The sequence below is a fragment of the Leopardus geoffroyi genome, chromosome B4 (genome assembly GCF_018350155.1).
Source record: "Leopardus geoffroyi isolate Oge1 chromosome B4, O.geoffroyi_Oge1_pat1.0, whole genome shotgun sequence".
In the NCBI taxonomy this organism is placed as follows: Eukaryota; Metazoa; Chordata; class Mammalia; order Carnivora; family Felidae; genus Leopardus; species Leopardus geoffroyi.
This window is the reverse complement of record NC_059341.1, coordinates 299,146-323,419: the sequence shown is the minus strand read 5'-3', so window position 1 is coordinate 323,419 and position 24,274 is coordinate 299,146. Positions and strand designations below refer to the sequence as shown.

Below are 24,274 nucleotides of genomic sequence, written 5' to 3'. Positions count from 1 at the left end.
ATTAAAAGGAATATCATCATAAGGTTTTACCTGCATTGTGATTCCCTAAGATGTGTGGCTCAAGCGTCACTGACCGTGTTTGGAACCTGGCACTGAAAACGTCAAAGTCCTTGGTGAGAAGCAGCGACTGTGTAAATTTGAGCTGCAGTAAAAATCATGCAGGGAAGTTCGTTAAGTTGTATTATTAAGCCTGATTCATGAACAGGTTGAATAACATTTGCTGTTAACAGAAAACTGTGCCCCATCACTTCTCAAAGAAGTGAGATGCTTGCTTCCTAGTGGATAATTATCATTTATGAGGTTCGTAATGCGCAGGCTCATTAGATCTGAGGCTGTTGGCTGTTGTATGATCCCTTATTTGATCCCAGTTTTGCCCCTGAGGTTCTTCCAATGTTAACTTCATGGAGGTACATTTTCCATTATTTTTATTTCTTCCTGTTTCATGCTGCCTGGAGGCTTTTGACTGGAATTAACACATTATCTCCCAAGAAAGGCTGTAATTCAGAGAACAGCAGGTGTGTGTGAGTTGATTCTGGAGCTCTGTGATACAAGGGACAGAAAGTAAGACTGTGCCCAGAGGTGCCGAACAAAACATCACTTCCCGTCAAGTCAGGCCACTTGGCAATGCCCTCCTGCTACGTGTCCCCATTTTCAGGGGCTTCCCGCCTCTAGGAAAGGGTCTTGGCAGCAGAGAGGAGAGCGCTGTGCCTCGTGGCCCCTGGGAAAACATGTCTAAGAGTGGTCGGTGGTATCAGTGGGCCCTTAGACGTATTAGTACAGCAAATGGGGACGTTTGGTTGGTGTCAGACCCCAAGTGTGTAATTCTTGGAAGGTTACTTTGAAAATAGCACAATAGGCCCCAAAAGTGAGAACACAAGACGTGCCAACTTCCTAAACCAGAGGGAAACTCATTTTAAAGAATCTCAGTTCTGTATAGGAGAACTGCTGGAAAAGTTTGTTTTCACAGACTGCAAACTCTAGGCCACATTTGTACAGAAATGTGTGATGGGTTGTTACTTGCAGTTGTAGTGGACAACTTGTAAGCAGCTGCAGGAACGGGGTGCCTGGGCTTCGTAATGCAGGTAGGTTTGTGGTGATGTTATTTGATCTCCCGAGTAATATGTTTAATGACCTAAGTTAGCTTCCCAAGGACAAATCTTACAGAAAGCCTGACAGGATTCGGAGCACTATAATCATCAGAGTGGGTCCTCAGTGACTTTGTTACATTGACTATAGAAGTAACTTACTGCACCTTAACTAGGGACCCACTGGGGTGTGCCACTCGCTCTGTGTCACCGCGTGCCCAGCAAAACTTCCCCATCAGCAGGATTTCAAAGGAAACTTCAAAGTTGTGGGTATGCTATTCTTTTCTCCTGGTTACTAAGAACAGTAGTGGATCCTCAGAGCTCTTGAAATTTCATCTAAAATCAGCTCGGAACTGGTTCTGATTCTAGTCCCACTTTTGGTTAACCCTTTAAATACAGAGTGTCTATTCTCATACTGACTCGGAAGGATTGAGAAAGATCCAAATGTTCTCATTAATAAAGTTATCTCTTAAAAAGCTGCTTTCGGGGCGCCTGGGTGGCGCAGTCGGTTAAGCGTCCGACTTCAGCCAGGTCACGATCTCGCGGTCCGTGAGTTCGAGCCCCGCGTCGGGCTCTGGGCTGATGGCTCAGAGCCTGGAGCCTGTTTCCGATTCTGTGTCTCCCTCTCTCTCTGCCCCTCCCCCGTTCATGCTCTGTCTCTCTCTGTCCCAAAAATAAATAAACGTTGAAAAAAAAAAAAAAAAAAAAAAAAAAAAGCTGCTTTCACTTGGGGCACTTGCGTAGCTCAGTCGGTTGAGCATCCAACTCTTGGTTTTGGCTCAGGTCACAATTCCAAGGTCGTGGGATCGAGCCCAGAGTCCAGCTCTGTGCTGAGCATGGAGTCTGCTTGGGACTCTCTCTGCCCCTCCCCCATGTGCTCTCTGTCTCTGTCTCTCTCAAAAAAAAAAATTGCTCCCACTTGGCTATCACGCCTCCTTCCTCAGATAACACTTAGGTTGTGTTCCCACACACGCTGGTTGTCGACTCATGTTGTGATAAATAGTTCTCCATTAGAAGTACTGAAGTACTCCCAGCTTCCCGTGGTTTGTCATCTTGACAAGAAATGTATGATTGGATGTTTCCGGGTTAGAGGTCGTGTGTGTGTGTGTGTGTTACATTCTATAGAAATGAATGTAATAAAGGGCCAGAAAAACACCCCTCGTCCCACTTATGTGTGCCACCTGTGCTGGTACTTTGGCGTGTGTGTTTGCTTCTCCGCACAGATGTCACTGTGTTCAGATGTGGTTACATATCCTGTCTTCCTTTAATGAGCAGTTCCTAAACACATGTCTTGGATGTAAGGTTTGTGGGATCTGCCTTGAGAACCCATCTGCCAGCAAACCCGTTTCATTGATCTGAAAAGACCGTATTCTTCACGAAATGTTCCGTATTGGCAGTGTAGGACCTCTGAAAGCTGTCGGGCTGGCATTAGCAGAAAGGTGTGGGGGCCACACCTGTGAAGGGTAGAGAGGTCACAGGTCCAGGTGGGGGGTCATGCCATCCTGAGCCCTGGCAGCTGCCGGGCAGCCCCTCAGTCGTCACACTGCATCACAGCAGGTCCTTCCTGAAGGACCGTCGGAGGGGCACGTAGTGATGGACTAAGGCGCTTTCTGAAGCAAAAACAGGGTCTTTCCAGTGGTATTGATTCTAATGCACCCAAAGGTCCTATCAGTTACTTGTTAAGTTCTTGCTTATGAGTTTCACTTCTCCGCTGGCGTGCCCAGGCATGTGGTGGGGCCACGGCTCCTGGTGTGGGGTTTCCTCCACACGCTTCCCCCCCCTCTCTCGAGTCAGTATTTGTTCCTCCCTGGAGGAAGTACTCTCATTTGAAAGGAAAGATCGGTTTACGTGGGACTTTGTTACTCACCAAAGTAACAGTGGCAGTTGAGTGAGCTCGGAGATGCCCGAGTGCAGCCGATACAGCGTGTGTGCACAGAGTGAATGGCGTATGGTTGTTGGAACGAAGTGTGGCGGTGCTCTCTTTTACTCACTTTGCTGTTCCTTCCTAGGCGATCAGATTAAGGAACATTCCCAGCTTACAGGTTACTGTCAAGTAATGAAGTAAAAGAGAAAGCCGTGCAGCTTTCCGACAGCGTGTGTGTGCATGTGAATTACTCACCGTCGGATGACTCTCACACGTCTTGAATTTTGGTTCCAACATACTGGGGTTTAAAATTCCTCAATCAGTAACGCAATAAAAGCCAGTTGAAAAATAAATGGACAAGGGGCCTGGAGGCTCCATCAGTGGAGTGTGTGACTCTTGATCTCAGGGTCGTGAGTTCAAGCTCCGTGTTGGGCCTAGAGATGACCTAAGAAGAATGGACAAAGGACTTGATTAGACGCTCCGCTAAAGAAAGCATACAGTTTTATAAATTCATCCCCGCGTTTCCTCCATTTTGCGGCTTTGGGAGAAATGTAACAGCCTCTCCGCTTTTACATTTTCAGACGAGTGCTCAAAAAGGCAGCCACTGAACCATGATTCCTATAGTTCTTTTGTGTCTCCGTGAGCTCGCTTTCATTTTGTGTTTGCAAACCTGGAGGGCCAAGCGCGTGTCTGCGGCCCCCTGCTCACCCGGCCCCTCTGTCTGTCTCTGCAGCGTGTACTCTGGGCACCAGTCCATTCTCATCCCGCCTTCTGAGCTGGAAACCAACCCTGCCTTGTGGCTTCTTGCCGTGAGTCAGTACAAAGTCCGGGACACGTTCTGCTCCTATTCAGTGATGGAACTTTGTACCAAGGGGCTGGGCTCACAGACAGAATCACTCAAGGTAAGCAGCCTGTCACCCGGCATCCAGGGGAACACCTGCCAGCATCCGAGGGAAGCTCGCCGTCAGAGGGCATGGGGAGGGTTTGCTGGTGCTAAAATGATTGTCCACAAAAACCGAGGTATAATCCGCTGTTACCGGAAGCTTCCAAGACTGATTTCAGGTGAAAACCTTAGTTTAGAAGATGATTTCCCACTGCCAGCAAGAGTTCTAGGTCAGGGTGTGTGGCACTGATGTCTGTGATTCCATTAGGTCTGCCTGAAAGGCCCTAAATTGCCTTTTCTTCTGTTGGTGAATTCCCTTGTTCAGTGGAGTTAATTTTACTGTGATGCTGGTGTTCAAGTGATAATTTGAATTTAGGTGTTCATTTTTGTTTTCCTCGATGACCCTGATTTATAGGTGTGCATCCTAATGCACCTATTAGCATTTCCTTCCACTTAAACCAATAACATTTTGATAGACATATTTTCATGGTAAATGAAGTAGTCATCATCCAAGTAAGGAGGGAGGAGAGAATAGTCATACACCTGTGTTGATTTATATTCTGATACTATCCATTGCTTATATCTTTTTTTTGTATATATAGGTTATATCGTGTGTGTACATGGGCGTTATATGTGTGTGTACATGGGCGTACATATATTGTCTGTATATATAAATAAGTATATATAAATATTTATGCAATACGTTTATATCCTGAATTTTGTTTTCCTGTTAAGAACTAATGCATTAAGCTTAAACAAGAAAAGAAATACGAGATAACGTTCACATTAAGTTATGTAAATAAAGGTGTAATTTCTTGAAATTATAAATATATATAGGGAAAGAAATTTGTAAGACCTACTTATCACTTACATCCACCCGTATTGTTTTATAAAATCATGGAGTACCTTTCACGAATGATGACACAATTGAGTGCTTTCTAAGCACTTTACATGTTGATTCATCTAACCTTTACAACGGGTGTGTGAAGTGGAAACTACTACTGTCTCCATTTTAAAGATGAGGACACTTACGTGACAGAGAAATTGGGCACCCTTAGCAAGCTCTTACACTTAATAAATTTTGGAGCCCTGTTTGGAATGTCTGGCTCCATCCAGGCCCGCCATCTCGAGACGCAGGCTGCACTGCCGCCCCAAACACGCAACTGTGTGAACGATCGCTGGTATCACCCAGTTTTAATGTTTTCTGTGTGATTTTTGTCTGTGAGGTCTTATCTGTGCACGAGCTCCCGGTGCCAGAGTGACCTGAGCTGGTGTCTCCTGCACTGTTCAGGAGCCTGTGTCCGTGCCCTGTGCTCAGGCCACTGTGCCAGGGTGGGGGGGTGGGGTGGGGTCCGGGAGGGCTGCGTGGCTCTGCCTGTGCCGCACGTCCTCCCACTGCCCATGTTCTGCTGGAGACCATCGTTCGCCACCCGCCTCCCACATAAACGCGGCTCCTTCCACCCCGCGAGCCCCCAGCCCAGCCGGGAAGCGCCCTCCGCACAGAGTCTCGTGCTCCCCTCGTGGGAGGCCCTCCTCCGCGTCAGTTCACTGGATTTGGCGCAGAACTGAGGTGTGCTCAGACATTCTTAATCGTGAGAGTTTGGCGTAACCTTTTAAGTCTCGTGGGACCCAGAAGGAATGTGTCTTTTCCGCTGTTACGTTAAACGTAGGGTTTCTCACTCGTGGGCAGCGTGTGCTGTTGTGTATCCGTGTCTTATAGGCGCGTATTCAGGTGCTTCCCTGCTTCCGCACACCCTGTCCCTTAATTACTTTGTCCAGGACCTTGCTTGGCCTCCTCGTGCTCCTTGCTGCTGCATCTTGCTGGTTTTTAAGATCTGTTTATAGTGGCGTCTTTGATAATCTGGTACCTGAATGATTTCTCTTTCCACGCGCGTGTCCTAGGACACTTTAATTAGCAACGTGAACACCAGGCCCTGGGAACGAGTGTCTGTGTGGAGTGTGTGTGACTTCCACCCATCTGGTTGAGAAGGTCACACCCTTGAGCCCTGAAAGGCTGACGTCTCACCGCTGTCCTTGCTTCTAGGCACGGGGCCTGGACTTGTCCCGCGTGCGGACCTGTGTGGTCGTGGCAGAGGAGCGGCCTCGGATAGCGCTCACCCAGTCTTTCTCAAAGCTCTTTAAAGACCTGGGTCTCCACCCGCGGGCCGTGAGCACCTCCTTCGGCTGCAGAGTGAACCTGGCCATTTGCTTGCAGGTGGGTTCATGGATCCCTAAGTGCTCCAGTCAGAGTGACTTGTAAATGTCAGGCACACAGAGTAGTGGGGGTAGTCTCCTTGGCCGACGCTGAGCTACGCGTACAAGACACGCTTTAATCAAATGCATGTGATTGGTACACACTTGTTTGTGGTTTTTTTTCTTTTTCTTTTTTTTCACTCTGCGTTTGTCAGTAGCCATGGCTCATAACTAGCATTCGTAGAACTTATTCTGTACGAAACAGTTTAACTTTTGTTAACGTGAGTAGCAGTTGGCCCAGACTCCTGAAGTCAGGCTTTGTGAAGATGCCATACTAGACACAGGTTTCATTGTGGCAAGAAATCCTGTACAGGCAGTAATTTCTGTAGGAAGAATGCCAGGTACTTTAGCAGACTTGGGAATTGGCTGCTGGGATGGCAGTCTGGAAATGATCAGTCGTGATTGGCTGCACCTCTGTGGCATAGGTGTGAGGCCGTCCTCGTAAGATACTCTTGTGGCAACTGTGGCTAAAAGCCCGCCTGTGACCATCCTCACTATTCCTTTCTTTCTTTGAACCCTGAACACTGGCACACCCGTCCGTGGAGATTCTGTACCGGGTCAGGGCTGCCTGAACACGAGGACAGGGAAGCCACATAGGAATTCCATCACAGGGTACAGCTGTAGACTTTGTTCCTCGAACATATTGAGAGATAGAAACGCCAGTCACAGCAGGTGCTGGAAGGGGGCATGTTGACACAGGTCTCCTCCCGACTTGCCCACCCACTGTCCTGCATTTCTGACCCCAGAGGTGGTTGCTCACGGTCACCCCCACGGGTGACCTCAGAAAGCTCCGGGGCGGCCACGTCCTCACCGGCACTCTGGGTGCTGCTCTGCCACGGATATTGGCCAAGGAGGGCCTCTTGCCATGTGACTGGTCTGATGTGATTGCTTCAGAAACATTAGCTGCAGATGGGTTTTTCTTTCTTTCTTTCTTTTTTTCTTTTCTAATTTTCTACTACATCTGGAGGGGCATTGCCATCGTGGGCATGGTGCTAGTTTGGAATCTTGGCAGCATCTTGAAATATTTTCGTACATTTTACGTTTTTTTCCACTTGTTTGTTTGCTTTATTCTCAACTCATTTTCAGCCACTTTTCCTTTTTCTGAATGGTTAGCGAAAGTCGGCAGAGATCAAGCGTATCCTAAAAAGCAGTGCAGGCTCATGGTCCCTTGCCAAAACACGTGGGGCCAGGTATGCTTCAGGATGGAGGGGTTTTCTGGCTTCGAGGAGGCAGCACCCCATCTTCACACACAGCAGTGTCCCTGCAGCTCAAGGGAGGGCCCCCAGACGGCAAGGAGCCTTGAGTCGCCTGACTCAGACTGTACCCTCACTGGGCATTTCCTTATAATCAGTGAGGTACAGAGTGAACATGCAGAGGCTTTTTCAGTAAGTGAGTGAAGCGACTTGGACACGGGGGTCAAAGAAGGCCCCCCCCAGCAGGTGGTATCTCAGCAAAGTGCCCCAGGAAGCCAGAGAGGCAGAAGCCTGAGGCAGGGCCAGTCATTGGAAACATTAGTTTGCCATGAGTCGTAGCACAAGTTACAGCAGGCGTGGGGGACGGCTGCGAGCAGAGCCCACGGTCCGAGGGGACATCCATGGCTCCCGCTCCTACGGCGTTTCTGTAGGGCTTGACCCGCAAGTGCCTGATGAGATTTGTCAGACACACAACACTGAAGTTTATGAATGTTTACACACATAAGGGAAATACCCTGAACGTTTCTGAATTTCTTACGGATTGAATATCTTTATAAAGGAGTATTTCAGAAAAACAGGAAATACAGATTAGCCGGTAAATAAATGACTAAGTCCATAATTCCATTTACCCAGAAGTAATACCATTAATGCCGTGGTGTAAAACTATCAAAAGCACAAAAAGCTGTAATCCTCCCTCAGTTCCAAATACCGGACTTGAGTGTGTAAAGGCGTTGGGCGTTTCAGTTTTCCCCTCGGAGCAGAACTGGCAGAACCAGCAGCACACGTGCAGTCACTGAGCGGGGACGCTTGTCTTCCGCTGACGCGTTGGTGTCTGGCACGCCTTCTCAGGAGGACCGACGGCCGTCCTCACTGTGGGCCTGCCAGTTGGCGCGACGTCCTCTAGACCAGCCCCGGCGGGAGCGGGGAGGAGCCTCCCCTCTGCCAGGTGCCTAGTGGGTGGGGAGGGACGCTGCCAGATGGGGTGGGGCCTCGGCCGTGCAGTCACGGGCCATGTTCTGTGGGGACACCTGCCACTCTCAGAAGGGGTCCCTGCTCTTCGGCGGAAGGCCGAGTCACACGGTGGACAGGTTTTCATGACTGCAGACTAAAGTGGGATCTTAACGTTGCATGGAGATACAGGGTAGGGGATCGTTTTTACTTTGCCAGAATGGTTTTCATGGATGGCGCGCTGACTCTCGTCATCTAGCCCCAAGCATCCCTCCCAACTCTGCAGTTTTACACTAAAGGCCATTCTCCACCGTAGAGTCTGATGCTTTTGCTCGTGGGCACCGCGACTCGTGCTGTTCTTGGCCTGAACTGCACTTCTGCCATCTCATGTGACAAAAACCTCTCTCCGTGGCCCTCTGAGTTCTCGAGCTGGAAGTATTTTCCTTGCTCTGACCTCCCGTGGCACTTCACCCCTCACACCTGACGCTTTCTGCCACGGCTTATCCCTTTGTAAACAGCTTCTGGTCCCGCAGTCAGTGAGGGACTCAGCCCAGCGCAGCACCTCATGTGGTCGCACAGCTGATGCTCAGAGCTGACTCAACCTTATCAAAAGACCAGAATTCGATCCCTTTCGCTGCAGATACCAATCACTTTGGAGAAACCAGTCGCGGTTTTTTTGTTAAGAGTCCAGCCTCCGGTGTGAAGTAGTTCTGTGGCAACGATGAGTCCCCTCCGCAGTGAGCCCATGGCGTGAGTGTCCACCAGATCGAAGCCATGGCCTGGCTGTAGCTCTCCCTTGCCAGCGAGAATCAAGGGTTCCCTGTCCCTCAGTGTAGTTAGCTCAGGTCGCAGGTCCCGGGCCTGCAACTTAGGCGAGAAGACGTTCACACTCAGGACACAAGCGTTCTCTGACCAGAGTATTGGGCCCTGCGGTTCCGGGTAGCATCTGGCTGGATCTCCCCACACCTCACTGGGGGTAAGTTCATCGTTTTGTTCAGATGGAGGAGACTGAGGCTCAGACAAGTTAAGTGAACGTCCCCCGTCAACCGAGCAGGGAGGTAGAGACAGGGCCTTCACTGCTCACGGACCACATGATCCAGGCAGGCTCGGACAGTGAACACCAGGAGAACCTGAGTTGTTTCTAATGGTGTCCTCCTCTCTAGTGTCTTAAGGCAGACCCGCTGTTTGGTGCGACCTGAATCGGGCACTGAGAAAGCCGTGTTTTTGTGGGTAGGAGGCCGCTGAGGGAAGCGTTCCAGTCTGTCGCTGTGGGGGTGGGGGGCCTACAGGGAAGGCGTCTGGGCAGCTCAGAGCAGTGCTGGCCGCTTGCTTACACTGCTGCATGAAGCCCCGCGTGATTTAAGACAAAATCAGGAAGATTGGCAGATGTATCATTGTCAAATATACAAATGGGCAAGTATAAAAAATTTCGACGTGAGACCATCATAAAAATAGAAAATTGAGGTATAATTTCCATGCTGTTGACTCAGCACTTCCGTCTCAGAGGCCAAGTGATTTATTTACCCGCTTATTGTTCCGAGGCAGGACCTGCCACTTGAATTATTTTGGCACAACCCCCTTGAGCTCCACGTCCTAGCTCAGTGGTGGCAGAATGGACCCATAAAATTAAGTGTGGCTGCCTTGGAGTTTACACGAAATACTGGTATATTGTAGACAAGACAGAAATGCAGAAGTATGTGCCATTTTTTATACTCAGAGATGACATTTCCCAGAATCTTTAGCCATAAAAACAGGTTTAAGACGATTTGGATTTGTTAAATCTGTGACAGAAGCGGACATGAGGTCCAATTACGACTTCTCAGTTTAATTAAGTTTGACATGAATTTCGCTCAGTGCTGTTAGGAAGTGGCACGTGCTTGTTAACCTCTTTTGAAAAAGACGTCACCTACAGTCACTGTTGCCCTTGTCGGAAGCATAAGCTGAAAGGTCTTCGGTTGTATTTGAGTAAGAAATTTAGCTCACTGCAACAGAAAGCTGAGCATTCTCCTCCCCAGCAGAAAGGAGGGAGGGAAGATGAGGTCATCTTTTTTCTAAGACTTTAAAGTCACCTTAAGCAGAAACTTTGATCTGGATCATATTTTAGAAAAATAACAATTAACTCTCTGGGAGGAAGACTCATTATAAATAGCTGTATGGGACTAAATCAATAGTAACAGTTATAGCCAACCTTAAATCTTAAAACTCACAAATGCAGGAGAAATACAGCCACTGTGATAATGAAAAGTGAAGTCACTGATTGTTGGAAAGGAAAAAAAAAACCAGGAAGCTCAGAGGCCAATATAAATCTTAAGTAATTCTCAAACTAAAATTAATAGCTATAATACCTTCATTAATTTGAGCTCTCCATTCATTGTTCCCCCTCCAGTGCTTTTAGATGGAGCAAAATAAAAATCAACGAGGGGCCGTAGGGGGTTGTATGCTCCCTGGAATTAGTCATATTCAGTGGAAACTCACACACCCTTTCCTGCTGATCTGTGTTGTCCCGGATCATGAAGGTGAACACTGGAGACCATGGACCTGTACTGGTTACCAGTGCACCAGTCAGTGTTCTGATTTGCACGCAGCAGGAGCCTTCTTTGGCAATTTAAATGAAAATGCGTTTACCAAGACACCATGGGTCATGCTCACAAGCAGCCCAGGAGCTCGAGGACCTGGGTTGGGACCATGCACCCAGGAATAGCTCATGCCCCAGCGCTGTTCCTGGGAGGACACTGGTGTTGTAAACTGCACCACTGAGTGGCTGGTCCTAGATGCCAGCCCCGCTTCCAGCACATCTGCAGGGAGCTCAGACTTTGGAGCCGTGAGTGGACACGGTTACCTGGTCACATGCTGGCTTCTGGGGTGGTGGGGAGGACAGTGTGGGCCGTTCTTAGTTACTACACAGAACGGGGGCCTTGTATCCCTCACAGCTCCAAAGGTAGGGGGAGGGTCCCCCAAATACAGGAAAAGGGTTCAGATGGTTGGTGACCAAAAGGGGTGACTGATTGCTGTTTCAGCCTATCCCTCTGTCTGGCCAAATCAGCACATACTCTTTGTCCCATTCTTACATGTCGCCTGCCCCCTAAAAAATTCTCCTAACGTGGCTTTCACTTTTAGAACCAGTAGTAACACACCCACCATCTTTCCAAAGAAGAAATGAGCTGAAGCGTCGGCACTTGAGCTATTTCTAGGTGGTAGCCCTTCCCTTGCTGATAGTGAAGCCATGCACTAGGTTGTAAAGTCCACCACCACGGACGGACGGGCTCTGTAGGGTCATGGGCGGAGGGACAGGGGAGGCACATTCACGCATCCCTCTGTAGGGCTGCTCTGGGTGTGTGCTAGGCATGGAGTGACCACGGTGACAGGCAGTTGGCGTCAGACCTGCCGCTTTCCACGTGTGTCTTCCCCTCTGGACACTCTGGAGCTTTGGGGGTAACCACAGGGAGAGTGTAGGGTCCCAGACACCCTGATGGGCTGTCCACCTGCGGGCGAATACCTGTGACCACCTCACTGTCAGTTCACTTTGGCTCGAGTTGGTGCATTATCAGTCACAGGAAGTTCTAGGTTGTAGCCTGTGCCTTGAACCAGGAACATGGGCTTAGGAGCTCGTTGGTCCTTCCACTTGAGCTGCGCTCACAGACACAGCCACCCTGCTTCCCAGTCTGCATGCTTTCACGCTGGGGGGACTGGCAGCCGTCTGTCCTGAAGCCTTCATAGCACTTTGTCTTGCAGGGTTGAGAGCAGGCAGCCTGGGCCTGTGGCCCATATGGCCAGTCTGCACAGCCCTGCTCTGCCAGCATAGCTCCAAGCAGAAGCAGGTGGCATGTGAGCCAACGGTCATGGCTGTGTTCCTGGGAAATTCTACAAAAGCAGGCAGGCTTCTTTTCTGCACGTGGGTTTGCTGACCTTGGTGAAAGTTAGCTAATTAACTGGTTAGTCAGTACGCGGCACGGACTGCCACAGTCTGGCCTGGCACGTGAGCTGGATTTTCACTACCTCTGGTCCTAACAGACCCACTCATTTCCCTGCCAGTCTCTCACTGCGGCCACTCCTGATACCAATTTCTGATTCAATCAAATGCTTAATACCAACCACAGAAACCGGCTCTGCTTGATGTTAGTAAAAGAGACATTTATTAAAAAGAAGTCTGGGCTTCCATTTTTTACTAGGCTGTGGAAGTCACATTCCAACCCTAACAATTAAAAAAAATCCGGTTAACATATACAAGTTAAAAGGTTTTGTGATCCATCAGAGAGCTGAAGCTTCCAGAAGCGTCAATGAACCGAAGTCCTCCGTGGAGAGAAGAGACCCAAGTTTTCATCCTGGCACAGGAGCAGCAGGAGGAATTCGCCAGAGAGACCAGCCAGAGCGCTGATGCGGCATGTAGTGTGGGGAGGAGGGTGAAAATCCCAAGGAGCACAGCTCTGTCACTCTGCATCCCTGCACCAGCCCTGTCCAGAGGGGTCTGCAGGGCAGGAGAGCCGAGAGAATCATCTAAGGTTCTTCAGGCCTCCAGTAATAGCAAAGCAGCAGGATTCTGAAGCCTCAGGAGGGGCCCTGGAAGGGAAACCATTTCCTCTGAGAGGCTGTGGGCCTTCCGTGGGTGGGAAGCAGAGGGACTGAGGGCTGAGCAGAGAGCAGGAATCGAGTACCTTCCTTTGGGCAGCCCCACGCTGCTGGGTGCAGTACTCTTGTACTCTGAAGATGGAGGTGTGTCAGGAGCACATGCCTCCCAGCCCCCTGGGCCTTCACCAAACACGGCACATTTGCCTTCCAAAGGCTGGATGTTGGGCTGCAGAATGGAGACAGCTGGGGAGAGGCTGGACAGAAGGGAGAACCACCTCATCAGGCAAAAAGCTGGTGTCCAGAGTCTCAGATTCCAACTCTTGGTCCTGCCCTGTCATGAAGCCAGCATTGAATGGCACCTCACTGGAGCTGTTGGCAGAGCCCAGACCACCTGCAGCATACTCACTAAAACACCCAGACGAGGTCAGAGAAGGGTGTGCCCTTTCCAGGAGTAGCATGTTTGTTACTTCAGTCTCCACTGGTCTTTTAAATGCAATGCCTGCCTTGCAGTAAAAAACCAAAAGACATACAGAAAGAAAAGGAAATCTAGTATGTGGCCATAAGAAGAAATGGTCAGTAGAGCAGACATGCTGGAATTACCAGCAGCTCTAAAATAACTATGAAATGTATGTTAAAGGATCTAATTGAAAAGGTATACACCTGGCATGAAGAGATCGCCAAAAGGCAGAAACTACAAAAAAGCAAATGGAAATGCTAGAAATGTAAGCTGCAGACATAGGAACAGAAGATTCCATATGGTTCCAGCAGCAGGGGAGAGGGCCAGTGAGTAAACTTCAGGTCCAGTCAGTAGAAACTCTCCCAAGTTGAAAGACAAGGAGAAAAGGAAAGATACAAAATGGACCGGTCTCTGAGATCTCTGGGGTGACCTCAGGTTGTCTGACTCCATGTAGTCTGATCCCAGCAGGGGAGGGAAATGGGACAAAGAGCAGTTTGAATACATAATGGTGAGGACTGATGAGAGGTGTCAACCTACAGACTCAACATCTCAGTGAGCTCCAAGTAAGTAAAAACACGCCTGGTCGCATCCTCCTCAAATGCCAACATTAGAGATGGTGTTAAAGCAGCTATAAAATGCATAAAGGACAAGAAAAGACAGAAAGAATACAAGTCAGAATCCAGTGGAGTGCTGTCTTTAAAGTGCTAAAACCGTTTATCCAGTGAAAGTGCCTTTTGGGAAGAAAACAGATTCTGTAGACAGCGCAAAGCTGAGAGACATCATCTCAGCAAAGTCTGGCTGAGTTGCTCAGGTAGAGGAATCACACGAGGCAGGTCAGACCTGTAGGAGGAAGGGAAGAATGCTTGGAAAGGTAAACACAGGGAAATGTTTGGTCTTTTTTCTATCACTGTATAGATATGTAAATACCTTACATTTCTTTAAAGACTATTAACTACCCAACGCACAAAAAGACAGTTGAGGCCTCTGAGCCTGAGTGGAAGCAGCACATGGGGCAACAAACCTCAGGGCAGGCAGGGAGGCAGACAGAAATACGCTGCTGTTCATTGTCATAAAGCAATCTTATGTGAAGGTGGGTTGTGATAAGTTATGCAAATTTTAATGTCTACCTCAACAACTAAAACTAAATGGTCAATAGAGCAGATAAAATGCTATACCCAAAAGACTGTGCCGGTGGGGGGTGGGGGGAAGGAAGAAAGGAGGAACAAAAACAAAAGGGACCAGGAAACAGTTATATCAACAGTTACATTAAATGTAAATTAAGTAGGCCAGTTAAAAGGCAGAGATTGGGGGCGCCTGGGTGGCGCAGTCGGTTAAGCGTCCGACTTCAGCCAGGCCGCGATCTCGCGGTCCGTGAGTTTGAGCCCCGCGTCGGGCTCTGGGCTGATGGCTCAGAGCCTGGAGCCTGTTTCCGATTCTGTGTCTCCCTCTCTCTCTGCCCCTCCCCCGTTCATGCTCTGTCTCTCTCTGTCCCAAAAATAAATAAACGTTGAAAATAAAATAAAATAAAAGGCAGAGATTGTCAGGCTAAAAAGATTGAGCTGTATGTAGTTCCAAGAAGCACACCTTAACTTTGAGGGTATTGACAGATTGAAAGTAAACACAAAGTCTGCAAAAGACGAAACAAAACAGACAAACATTGTGGCGGGGGGGGGTGCAGGAAGAAGGGGAGGGAAGGAAAAACAAGATAATAACAGAGAGGGAAGCAAACCGTAAGGGACGCTTAACTACAGAGAACAAACCCAGGGTTGCTGGAGGGGAGGTGGGTGGAAGGATGGGCTAAATGGGTGATGGGCGCTAAGAAGGGCACTTGCTGGGATGAGCACTGGGTTCTACTCCAGAAACCAGATACCACACTGTATGTTAACTAACTTGAATTTAAAACAAAACAAAAAACAATGTGTTAGACATAAAGGTTACCAAAAAGTGAACAGGTGTCCATTTCATGATAGTTAAAAGGGTCAATTTACCAGTAAAACGAAAATCCTAAATGCATATGCACCCAAAAACTGAGCTTCAAAATACGTGAAACAAAACTGACGGAATTCAGAGGGAAGGGAGATAAATTCAGAGTCATAATTGAAGACTCGACATCTCTCTCCCATTAAAAATCAGCACGTAGAAGATTCCAACAACACTGTGGCCTAACCTGATGTAACGGAAGTTTAAGAACACTGTACTCAACTTCTACGGACTGGATTGTATCCCCACAAAATTCACATGCTAAAGCCTTGACCCTGTTATGACTTTAAACAGAGGGCCCGCAGAAAGGTAATAAAGGCTGAAGGAGGTCATTAGAGGTGGGGAGTTCATCTAATAGGGTCGGTGTCCTTACAAGAGGGAGGGAACTCAGGGCTTACACCCTCCCACACACACAGCAAGAAGGCAGCTGTCAGCAAGTCTGGAAGAGCGCACTCACCAGAACACAACCTTGCCGGTTCCTTGGTCTCTGACTTGTAGCTTCCAGAACCATGAGGAAATAAGTTTCTGTTACGGCACACAGTCTGTGGTATTTTGTTATGGCAGCCCAAGCAGACTCAGACACCAGCATCTGTGGAGTTGACATTTCTTTCAAACCTGAAAAATTCTCCGAGAAAGACTAGAGAACAATTTTCAATGAATATTAAAAGCTGCAATCACTGAGTATATTCTCTGTGATGTAATTGAACTAGTAATCAATAATAGGAAGATGGCCAGAAAATCCTGAAATATTTGGAAATTAGCACACTTATGAATAAGCCATGAATTAGAGAAGAAGTCATGTGAAAAATTAGGAAAGACTTTAAAAGGATTGTTAATGAAAATATACAAATTTTGTTGGTTGCACCTAAAGAAGTGTTCAGCAGTAAATGTTTGTGTTAGGCAAGAGGAGAGTTTAAAATCTATTTAAGCTTCTACCTTAAAAACTCTAGGGAAGAGAAAAAAATTAAAACCCAAAGTTGAAAACAGAAAATAAAAATGTGGAAATGAATTAAATAGAAAACAGACAAATGGAAAACTCAGTACAATTAAAAATTGATTCTTTACAAAAATAAATTTGGCAAACTGCTACCAATACTGATCACTAGGAGAAGAGAGAATAACATCATGTGCTGGCAAGGACTGGGGCAATTTTTGAAGTCTTCGTGCATCACGGTTGGGGTGTGGGACAGTGCAGCAACTTTGGAGAACAGTTTGTAAGTTTCTTGTATGGTTGCATATGGACTTCCCATATGACCCAGCAGTTCTCTCCTGGGTGTTCACCCAAGAGGAGTGACAGTGTACATCCTCTTCAGGGCTTACACACAACGTGTATAGCAGCTTCGTTCATAATCATCAAGACCTGGAAACAGCTACATATCTATTACCTGAGGACAAGGGGCAGGTTGTAGTCTGTTTATGCAGCAACATATCATCATCATCATCATCATCATCATCATCACTGTCATTGTTCTATTATTGAATGGGAGGAATAGACTCCTTCAGGGAACAGCATGGACCTCATGAACAATTTTCTGCAGAACACAGAGGTCTGCATACTATATGAGTTTGAGTTTGTTTACACGATATCCTGGATAAGGCAAAACTGTAGGCACAACAATCAGATCAGTGTTGCCAGGTGTTGAGGGCCAGGGGAAGGAATTGACTGCAAAGAGGCAGGAGGGACTTTTGGGGTGATGAAACTTTTCTGTGTCCTGTGATGGTGGTTACATGACTATATATTGGCTAAACTCAATCAACCTGTAAACTTAAGGATGAGTTTTATTGCATGCAGATTATACCTAAGTATATCTGAGAGATCAGGAGTGAGGGAGGGGGGAAATTACATGTAATAGGGATAAGGATCTCTTCTATTGGCCAAGATGGAATAGTAGGGTCCAGATTTATCCTCTCTCCTGAAACAAGCAAAGAATGGTCAAATACACGAAGCATGACACTAGATACCAGGGAACAAAGAAGGAAAAGCCTTGAGAGAAGCAAGGTTAGCCCTGTGATTTCTCCAGGTCACTGCTTTGAGACAGCTTCCAGGGCACAATAGACAAGGGCTGAGGGAAGACAGAGCCTGGTGAGCTCTTTGAGTGGAGAGATGGAGCTGAGTCTGAGGAGACAAAGGTGGCTACAGGTAACAGGACAGGGTGCTGCAGAGGAGAGAGACACGGAGAGCTCTGGGGATTCACAGAGGACCTGCCTCGAGTGTTTGTAGAGCATCCTCAAGTATCCCTCTGAACACCAATCAGCATCAATCCTGTTATAAAAGTACTCAAAACCATGAAAGAACCAGCCAAAAGGACTGTAGTGAATACTGCTTGTTCCCAGCAGCTACACTGAGAATCTCATAATTCATGAGGCACTGGTCAGGTCCCACCTAACAAATATTTAAAGCAAGAACCAGGAAGATCAAGCTCTTTCCAAGTAATTTGACTTAGAACAAAGCTCAAGAAGATTTATAGGGATTAAAAGAATACCCAGCACCCAGTAAGGTCAAATTTAATAAATGTCTGATATACTATTAAAAATTACACAAAACAGGTAAATACCACAGTGAGGAGAGAGAATAGTCAATCAAAACTGAAGTAAACTGATGCAGATGTTAAATTTACAGACAAGGACACTAAAAGAGTTATTTTAACTATGTTCCAGATATTCAAAAAGTTAAGAAGAGTCATGGAATGTTAAAGAGGGGGAAAAAGCCAATTGAACTTCTAGAAAGGAAAACTACAATATTTGGGATGAAAAATATAATGATGGAATCGATGGCAGAAGAAAGTATTGGTGAACTTGAAGACATAGCAATGGAAACTTTGCAAAATAAAACATAGAAAAAAATTTAATGGTAAGAACATCAGTGAACTGTGGGGGTAACTTTAGGTGACTTAATATAAGAAGCTTGGAGTCCCCAAAAGAGGAAGAAGGAGTCTGTACCCAGAAAAAAAATATATGAAGAACTATTTTAATTTTGATGGAACTATAAACCCACAAATCTCAAAGCTCAGCTACCTCCAATATAACATGAAGGAAACTGCTTACGTTGCTCAAAACCAGTGTTACAGGGAATATCTTAAAAGCCTCCAGATGGGGGGAAAAGGCAAGTTGCGTACAAAGGAACAATGATAGGGATCATTTCATATTCCTTATCAGAAATGATGTGAAAAAGACAGTAGAGGACATCTTTACAGAAAGAAAAGTACTATCAACCTAGAATTTTACACTCAGTGGGTATATCTTTCAAGAACACAGGCTAACTACTTTTTTTAGCCACAGGGAAAAAAGCTGAGGATTTACCATCAGCATACCCACGCAGGAAGACATATTAAAATCCTTTCAGAAAAGAAATGATACCAGATTGAAATCTGGATCCGTACAACAAATGAGTAGTGTTGGAAATGGCAGCTGCATTGGTAAACATATAAGACTTTTAGCACTACTTAAATCTCTTTAGAAGATTATCAATGGCTTATACAGAAATGGTAATATATGGTGAGTTTTATCATATGTGAAAATCAGTATGACAACTGTCCAGAGGTTGGGAAGGGAGAAACGGAAGTATAAGGTCACAGGGTTTCTATACCATACATAAAGTGGCATAATATCACTTGAAGGTAGGCTGTGGTAAAGGTGTGTGCCATAAACCCAAAAGTGACCATGAATTTTGTTTTCTTTAAGCAGGTATTAAACTAATAAGCCAACAAGGGAGATAAAATGCACCTATAAAGCAATACTAAATACAAAACAAGTCTGAAAAGAAGGGCAAAAATATAGATGGAATGAATAAAAAAAGATGGATTTAAACTTGACCACGTTAGTAATTCAATAAATATAAATGGTCTAAACACCCCAAGTAAGATGCAGAGATCATGATATTGGATTTTTAAAGTAGCAAAACCTAACTATATGTAGCCTGCAACAAACACATTTTAAATTTTTTTTAATGTTTATTTTTGACAGAGAGACAGAGCATGAGTGGGGGAAGGTCAGGGAGAGAGGGAGACACAGAATCTGAAGCAGGCTCCAGGCTCTGAGCTGTCAGCACAGAGCCCACCGCGGGGCTCGAAATCACAGACTGCGAGATCATGACCTGAGCCAAAGTTGATGCTCAACCAACTGAGCCACCCGGATGCTCCCTTTTTTTAAAAAAATTTTTAATGCTTATTTATTTTTGGCAGAGAGACAAACACGTTTTAAACACAAATAGATTAAAAGGAAAAGGACAAAAGTTGTACCATACTAACCTTAAAGGAGAGCTGAAGTGGCTATATGATTATCTAGCAATATTAATTTCAAAACAGAGAATACTGCAGGGATGGAGAAAGTAATTATAAGAAGGTAATTTAGTACATACAAGAAAGAAAGTGAATCTACAATCCAAAACCTTCACAGGAGAGAGAGAGAAAAAAAGAATGTCTAGGCTCAGATGATTTCACAGAAAAAATACCAATCCTAGAAAAACTTGTTCAGAAAAGAGGAAAATGGAACACTGTCCAACGTGTTTTATGAAAGGAGCATAACCTAAATTCCAGTATCTGACAAAAATTCTCAAAGTGGGGTGCCTGGGTGACTCCGTTGGTTAGGTGTCCAACTTCAGCTCAGGTCATGATCTTGTAGTCCATGGGTTTGACCCCTGCATCAGGTTCTGTGCTGACGGCTCAGAGCCTGGAGCCTGCTTCAGATTCTGTGTCTCCCTCTCTCACCGCCCCTCCCCTGCTCATGCTCTGTCTCACTTTGTCTCTCAAGAATAAACAAACATTAAAAAAAATTCCCAGAAAGTAAAATCCAGGCCAGTATCCCACATGAAAGAAATTCTCAACAAAATACTAGCATATTAAATGCAGCAACATATACAAAGAGTAGTGCATCAGGAGTACCTGGGTTGCTCAGTCAGTCTAGCATCCAGCTCTTGATTTTGGCTTGGGTCATGGGCCCCACATTGGGCTCTGTGCTGAGTTTGGAGTCTGGGATATTCATTCTCTCTCTCCCCCCTTCCCCTGTTCGTTCTCTCCCTCCGTCTCAAAATAAGCATTTTTTTTTTTTTAAGTTAAAAGTGCATCCTAACCAAACATGTTGTAGCTCAGGAATACACAGTTGCTTTATCATTTAAAAACAGTGTGATTCATATTAACAGAATGAAGGAGAAAAATAATACAGTATGATGTATCCATAGATGCAGGAAATGCATTTGATAGAATTCAGTGCTCATTCATGGGATAACTAGGAAGACAATCTGAGAAAATTATTCAATCTGAGCTAAAACATAAAAAAGCTGGAACCTCATACTCAGTGGTCCACTTTGAGAGCTTTTCCCCTAAAATCAGGAACATTAGCATTGTATTAGAAGTCCTAGCCAATGTGATAAGGCATAAAAAGCCCAAACTCTGGAAGTGGAGAGCTAAAGTTTGTTTTTTTTCAGACTGCTGGATAGCGAATGTAAAAACTCCCATGGAACTACAAAACTACAATTGCTAGTGTGTGAAGTTACAAAGACACAAAATAAAATTTATACATGGCACCAAAGCAGACACTCAGATCAATGGAACAGAATAGAGAACCCAGAAATGGACCCACAAATGTATGACCAACTAATCTTTGATAAAGCAGGACCTAATATCAAATGGAATAAAGACAGTCTCTTCAGAAAGTGGTGCTGGGAAAACTGGACAGCAACGTGCAGAAAAATGAACCTGGACCACTTTCTTACACCAGACACAAAAATAAACTCAAAATGGATGAAAGACCTAAATGTGAGATGGGAAGCCATCAAAATCCTTGAGGAGAAAGCAGGCAAAAACCTCTTTGACCTTGGCCACAGCAATTTCTTATTCAACACATCTCCAGAGGCAAGGGAAAACAAAGTAAAAATGAACTATTGGGACCTCATCAAAGTAAAAAGCTTCTGCACAGCGAAGGAAACAACCAGCAAAACTAAAAGGCAACCAATGAAATGGGAGAAGACATATCTGATAAAACAACATATCAGATAAAGGGTTAGTAGCCAAAATCTATAAAGAACTTATCAAACACCCAAAAAACAAATAATCCAGTGAAGAAATAGTCAAAAGACATGAATAGACACTTCTCCAAAGAAGACATCCAGGTGGCCAAGTGACACATGAAAAAATGCTGAACATCATTCATCATCAGGGAAATACACATCAAAACCACAATGAGATACCACCTCACATCTGTCAGAATGGCAACATTAACAACTCAGGCAACAACAGATGTTGGCAAGGATGTGGAGAAAGAGGATCTTTTTTGCATTGTTGGTGGGAATGCAAGCTGGTGCAGCCACTCTGGAAAACTGTCTGGAGGTTCCTCGAAAAACTAAAAATAGAACTACTCTATGACCCAGTAATTGCACTACTAGGCATTTATCCACAGGATGCAGTGTGCTGTTTCAAAGGGACATGTGCACCCCCATGTTTATAGCAGCACTATCAACAATAGCCAAAGTATGGAAAGAGCCCACATGTCCATTGACGGATGAAGATGTGATATGTACGTACACACACACACACACACACAATGGGGTACTACTCGGCAATCAAAAAGAATGAAACTTGCCATTTGCGTCTATGTGGATGGAACTAGAAGGTGTTATGCTAAGTGAAATTAGAGAAGGACAGATACATGAGTTCACTCATATAAGGACTTTACAAAACAGATGAACATAAGGGAAGGGAAGCAAAAATAATATAAAATAGGGAGGGGGACAAAACACAAGAGACTCTTAAATACAGAGAACAAGCAGAGAGTTGCTAGAGGGGTTGTGGGAGGGGGGATGGGCTAAATGGGTAAGGGGCATTAAGGAATCTACTCCTGAAATCATTGTTGCCCTGTACGGTAACTAACTTGGATGTAAATTAAAAAATAATCTTTTTAAGTTTAGACATAAAAAATTGTATTTCTATGCATCCTGATGCTTATGGCAGTGTTATTTACAGTAGCCAAAATATGGGAACAGCTCAAGTGTCCATTAGTAGATGAATAAAGAAGATAACGTGGTATATACGTACATACACACACACAATGGAATACTAGCCGTAAAAAGGAATGAAATCTTGACATTTGCAGCAACGTGGATGGATCCTGGAGGGTATTCTAACTGAAATAAGTCAGTGAAAGACACATACCATATGATTTCATCCATATGTGGAATTTAAGAAGCAAACTAACATGGCGGGAGGGGAAAGACAACCCAGAACACAGAATTTTTTTTTTTGAGAGAGAGAGCAAGAGCGCGAGCAGGGGAGGGATAGCAGGGAGAGAGAGGATCTCAAGCAGTCTCTGTGCTCAGTGCAGAGCCTGACTCAGGGCTCGATCCCATCAACCCGAGATCACGACCTGCGCGAAAATCAAGAGTCAGACCCTTAACTGACTGAGCCACCCAGGTTCCCCCCAAAACACTGACTCTTAACTATAGAGAGCGTCTGACGGTTATCAGAGGGGAGGTGGGGGTGGGTGGCGGGGATTAAGGATGCACTTGTGATGGGCACCAGGTATTGTGTGAAACTGTTGAATCACTGTATTGTACACCTGAAACTAATATAACACTGTATGTTAACTATACTGCATTTAAAATACAACAAAAATACAGTATTTCTGTAGAGTAGCAATGAACAACCAGAGAATGAAATTTTTAAAATGCCATTTATAGTAATACCCAAAACCGCAAGTACTCAAGAATGAAAGGCACACTTAAAGGTGTACACTAAAATCACAAAGTATTGCTGAAAGAAATGAAATTCTAATAAATGAATGGATGCACCATATTCATGGGGTGGGAGACTCGGTATTTTTAGGATGACTTTTTTCCCCCAAAATTGATCAGTCTCATCAAAATCTAAGAAGGCTTTCCTGAAGAAAGTGACAGAATGGTTCTAAAGCTGTTACAGAATTGCAAAACAGGATAACCAGTCTTGAAAAAGAACAGTGTTGGAAGGACTTACCTATCTGATTTCAAAACTCGCTCTAAATCTGTGGTGATCGACACAATGTGATAGTGGCATCGAGGGAGACCTGCAGGGAAAAGCAAAACAACAAAAACAAAGTAACCTGAAAAAAAAAAAAAAAAAAGAATCCAGAAATAGACCCACCGTGTTACCAAGTCCATTGAATAGGGAAAGAAAAGGTTTTTTGACCAATGGCCCTGGAACGACTGAAGATTTATATGGGTATGAGTAACCTCAATCCCTTTCTCGGACAATACATGAAGTTCAGCTCTAGGTGGATCATAGACATGAACGTCCATAATGAAACTTGTAGAACACAGCTTCCAGGGGCGCCTGAGTGGCTCAGTTGATTAGGCCTCCGACCTTGGGTCAAGTCACAGTTAGTGAGTTCGAGCCCCACATTGGGCTCTGTGCTGACGGTGCAGAGCCTGGAGCCTGCTCCGAATTCTGTCTCTCTCTGTCTCTCTCTGCCCCTCCCCCACTCAAGCTCTCTCAAAAATGAATAAACGTTAAAAAATTAGAATAACACTTCGAGGAGGTACAAGAAGACTATGATGTGGGATATAGAAAGATTTCTTAGGGCACAAAACACTGAGCATAAAAGGAAAACAATTTACTGGACTTTACCAAAGTTAAAATTAATTTTAATATATTAAAATTAATAGAAGAAATACAGACTGGGAAAGCATATTTGTAATAACATATCTGACAAAGGACTCGTGTTTATATATTTTAAAAACTACAACAACAAAAAGGAAACCTATTAAAATAAGCAGCAAAAGGCTCAAATGAGAACTTCACAGGAGCTGTACAAAGGACCAATGAGTGCATAGAACATGGTCAGCATCTGTAGTCATCAGGAAAGTGCGGATTACAACCCCGTGGTGTGCTTGTGTAGACAGCACATGCTCTAAAATCAGGACAATACCAAACCGGTGAGCACAGCCCCTGCGGGGTGACCTGTGGATCTGGGAAGCATTCCATACTCTGTGTAATTCCTGAAGTCCTTCCTACCTCGAAGAAAAAGGAAACGAGTCAAAGCACAACATGCCGTATTCAATTGAAATTGTGATTTTTCACT

The 24,274-nt window shown here is 45.4% G+C and overlaps 1 protein-coding gene across 10 annotated transcripts in view; it reads left to right on the top strand.

Annotated features, from left to right (window-relative positions):
* DIP2C (disco interacting protein 2 homolog C) overlaps positions 1–24,274 on the top strand; it is a 410,897-nt gene that overhangs the window by 353,623 nt on the left and 33,000 nt on the right. For 9 of the 10 annotated variants that reach the window (XM_045462611.1, XM_045462610.1, XM_045462607.1 and 6 more), the window contains 2 exons: positions 3,683–3,851; positions 5,877–6,047. In XM_045462611.1, the coding sequence (XP_045318567.1) occupies positions 3,683–3,851; positions 5,877–6,047 (340 nt within the window). Of the gene's footprint in view, positions 1–3,682; positions 3,852–5,876; positions 6,048–17,887; positions 19,225–24,274 lie in introns of those variants that run through there. The other variant, XM_045462616.1, reaches the window with a different exon arrangement.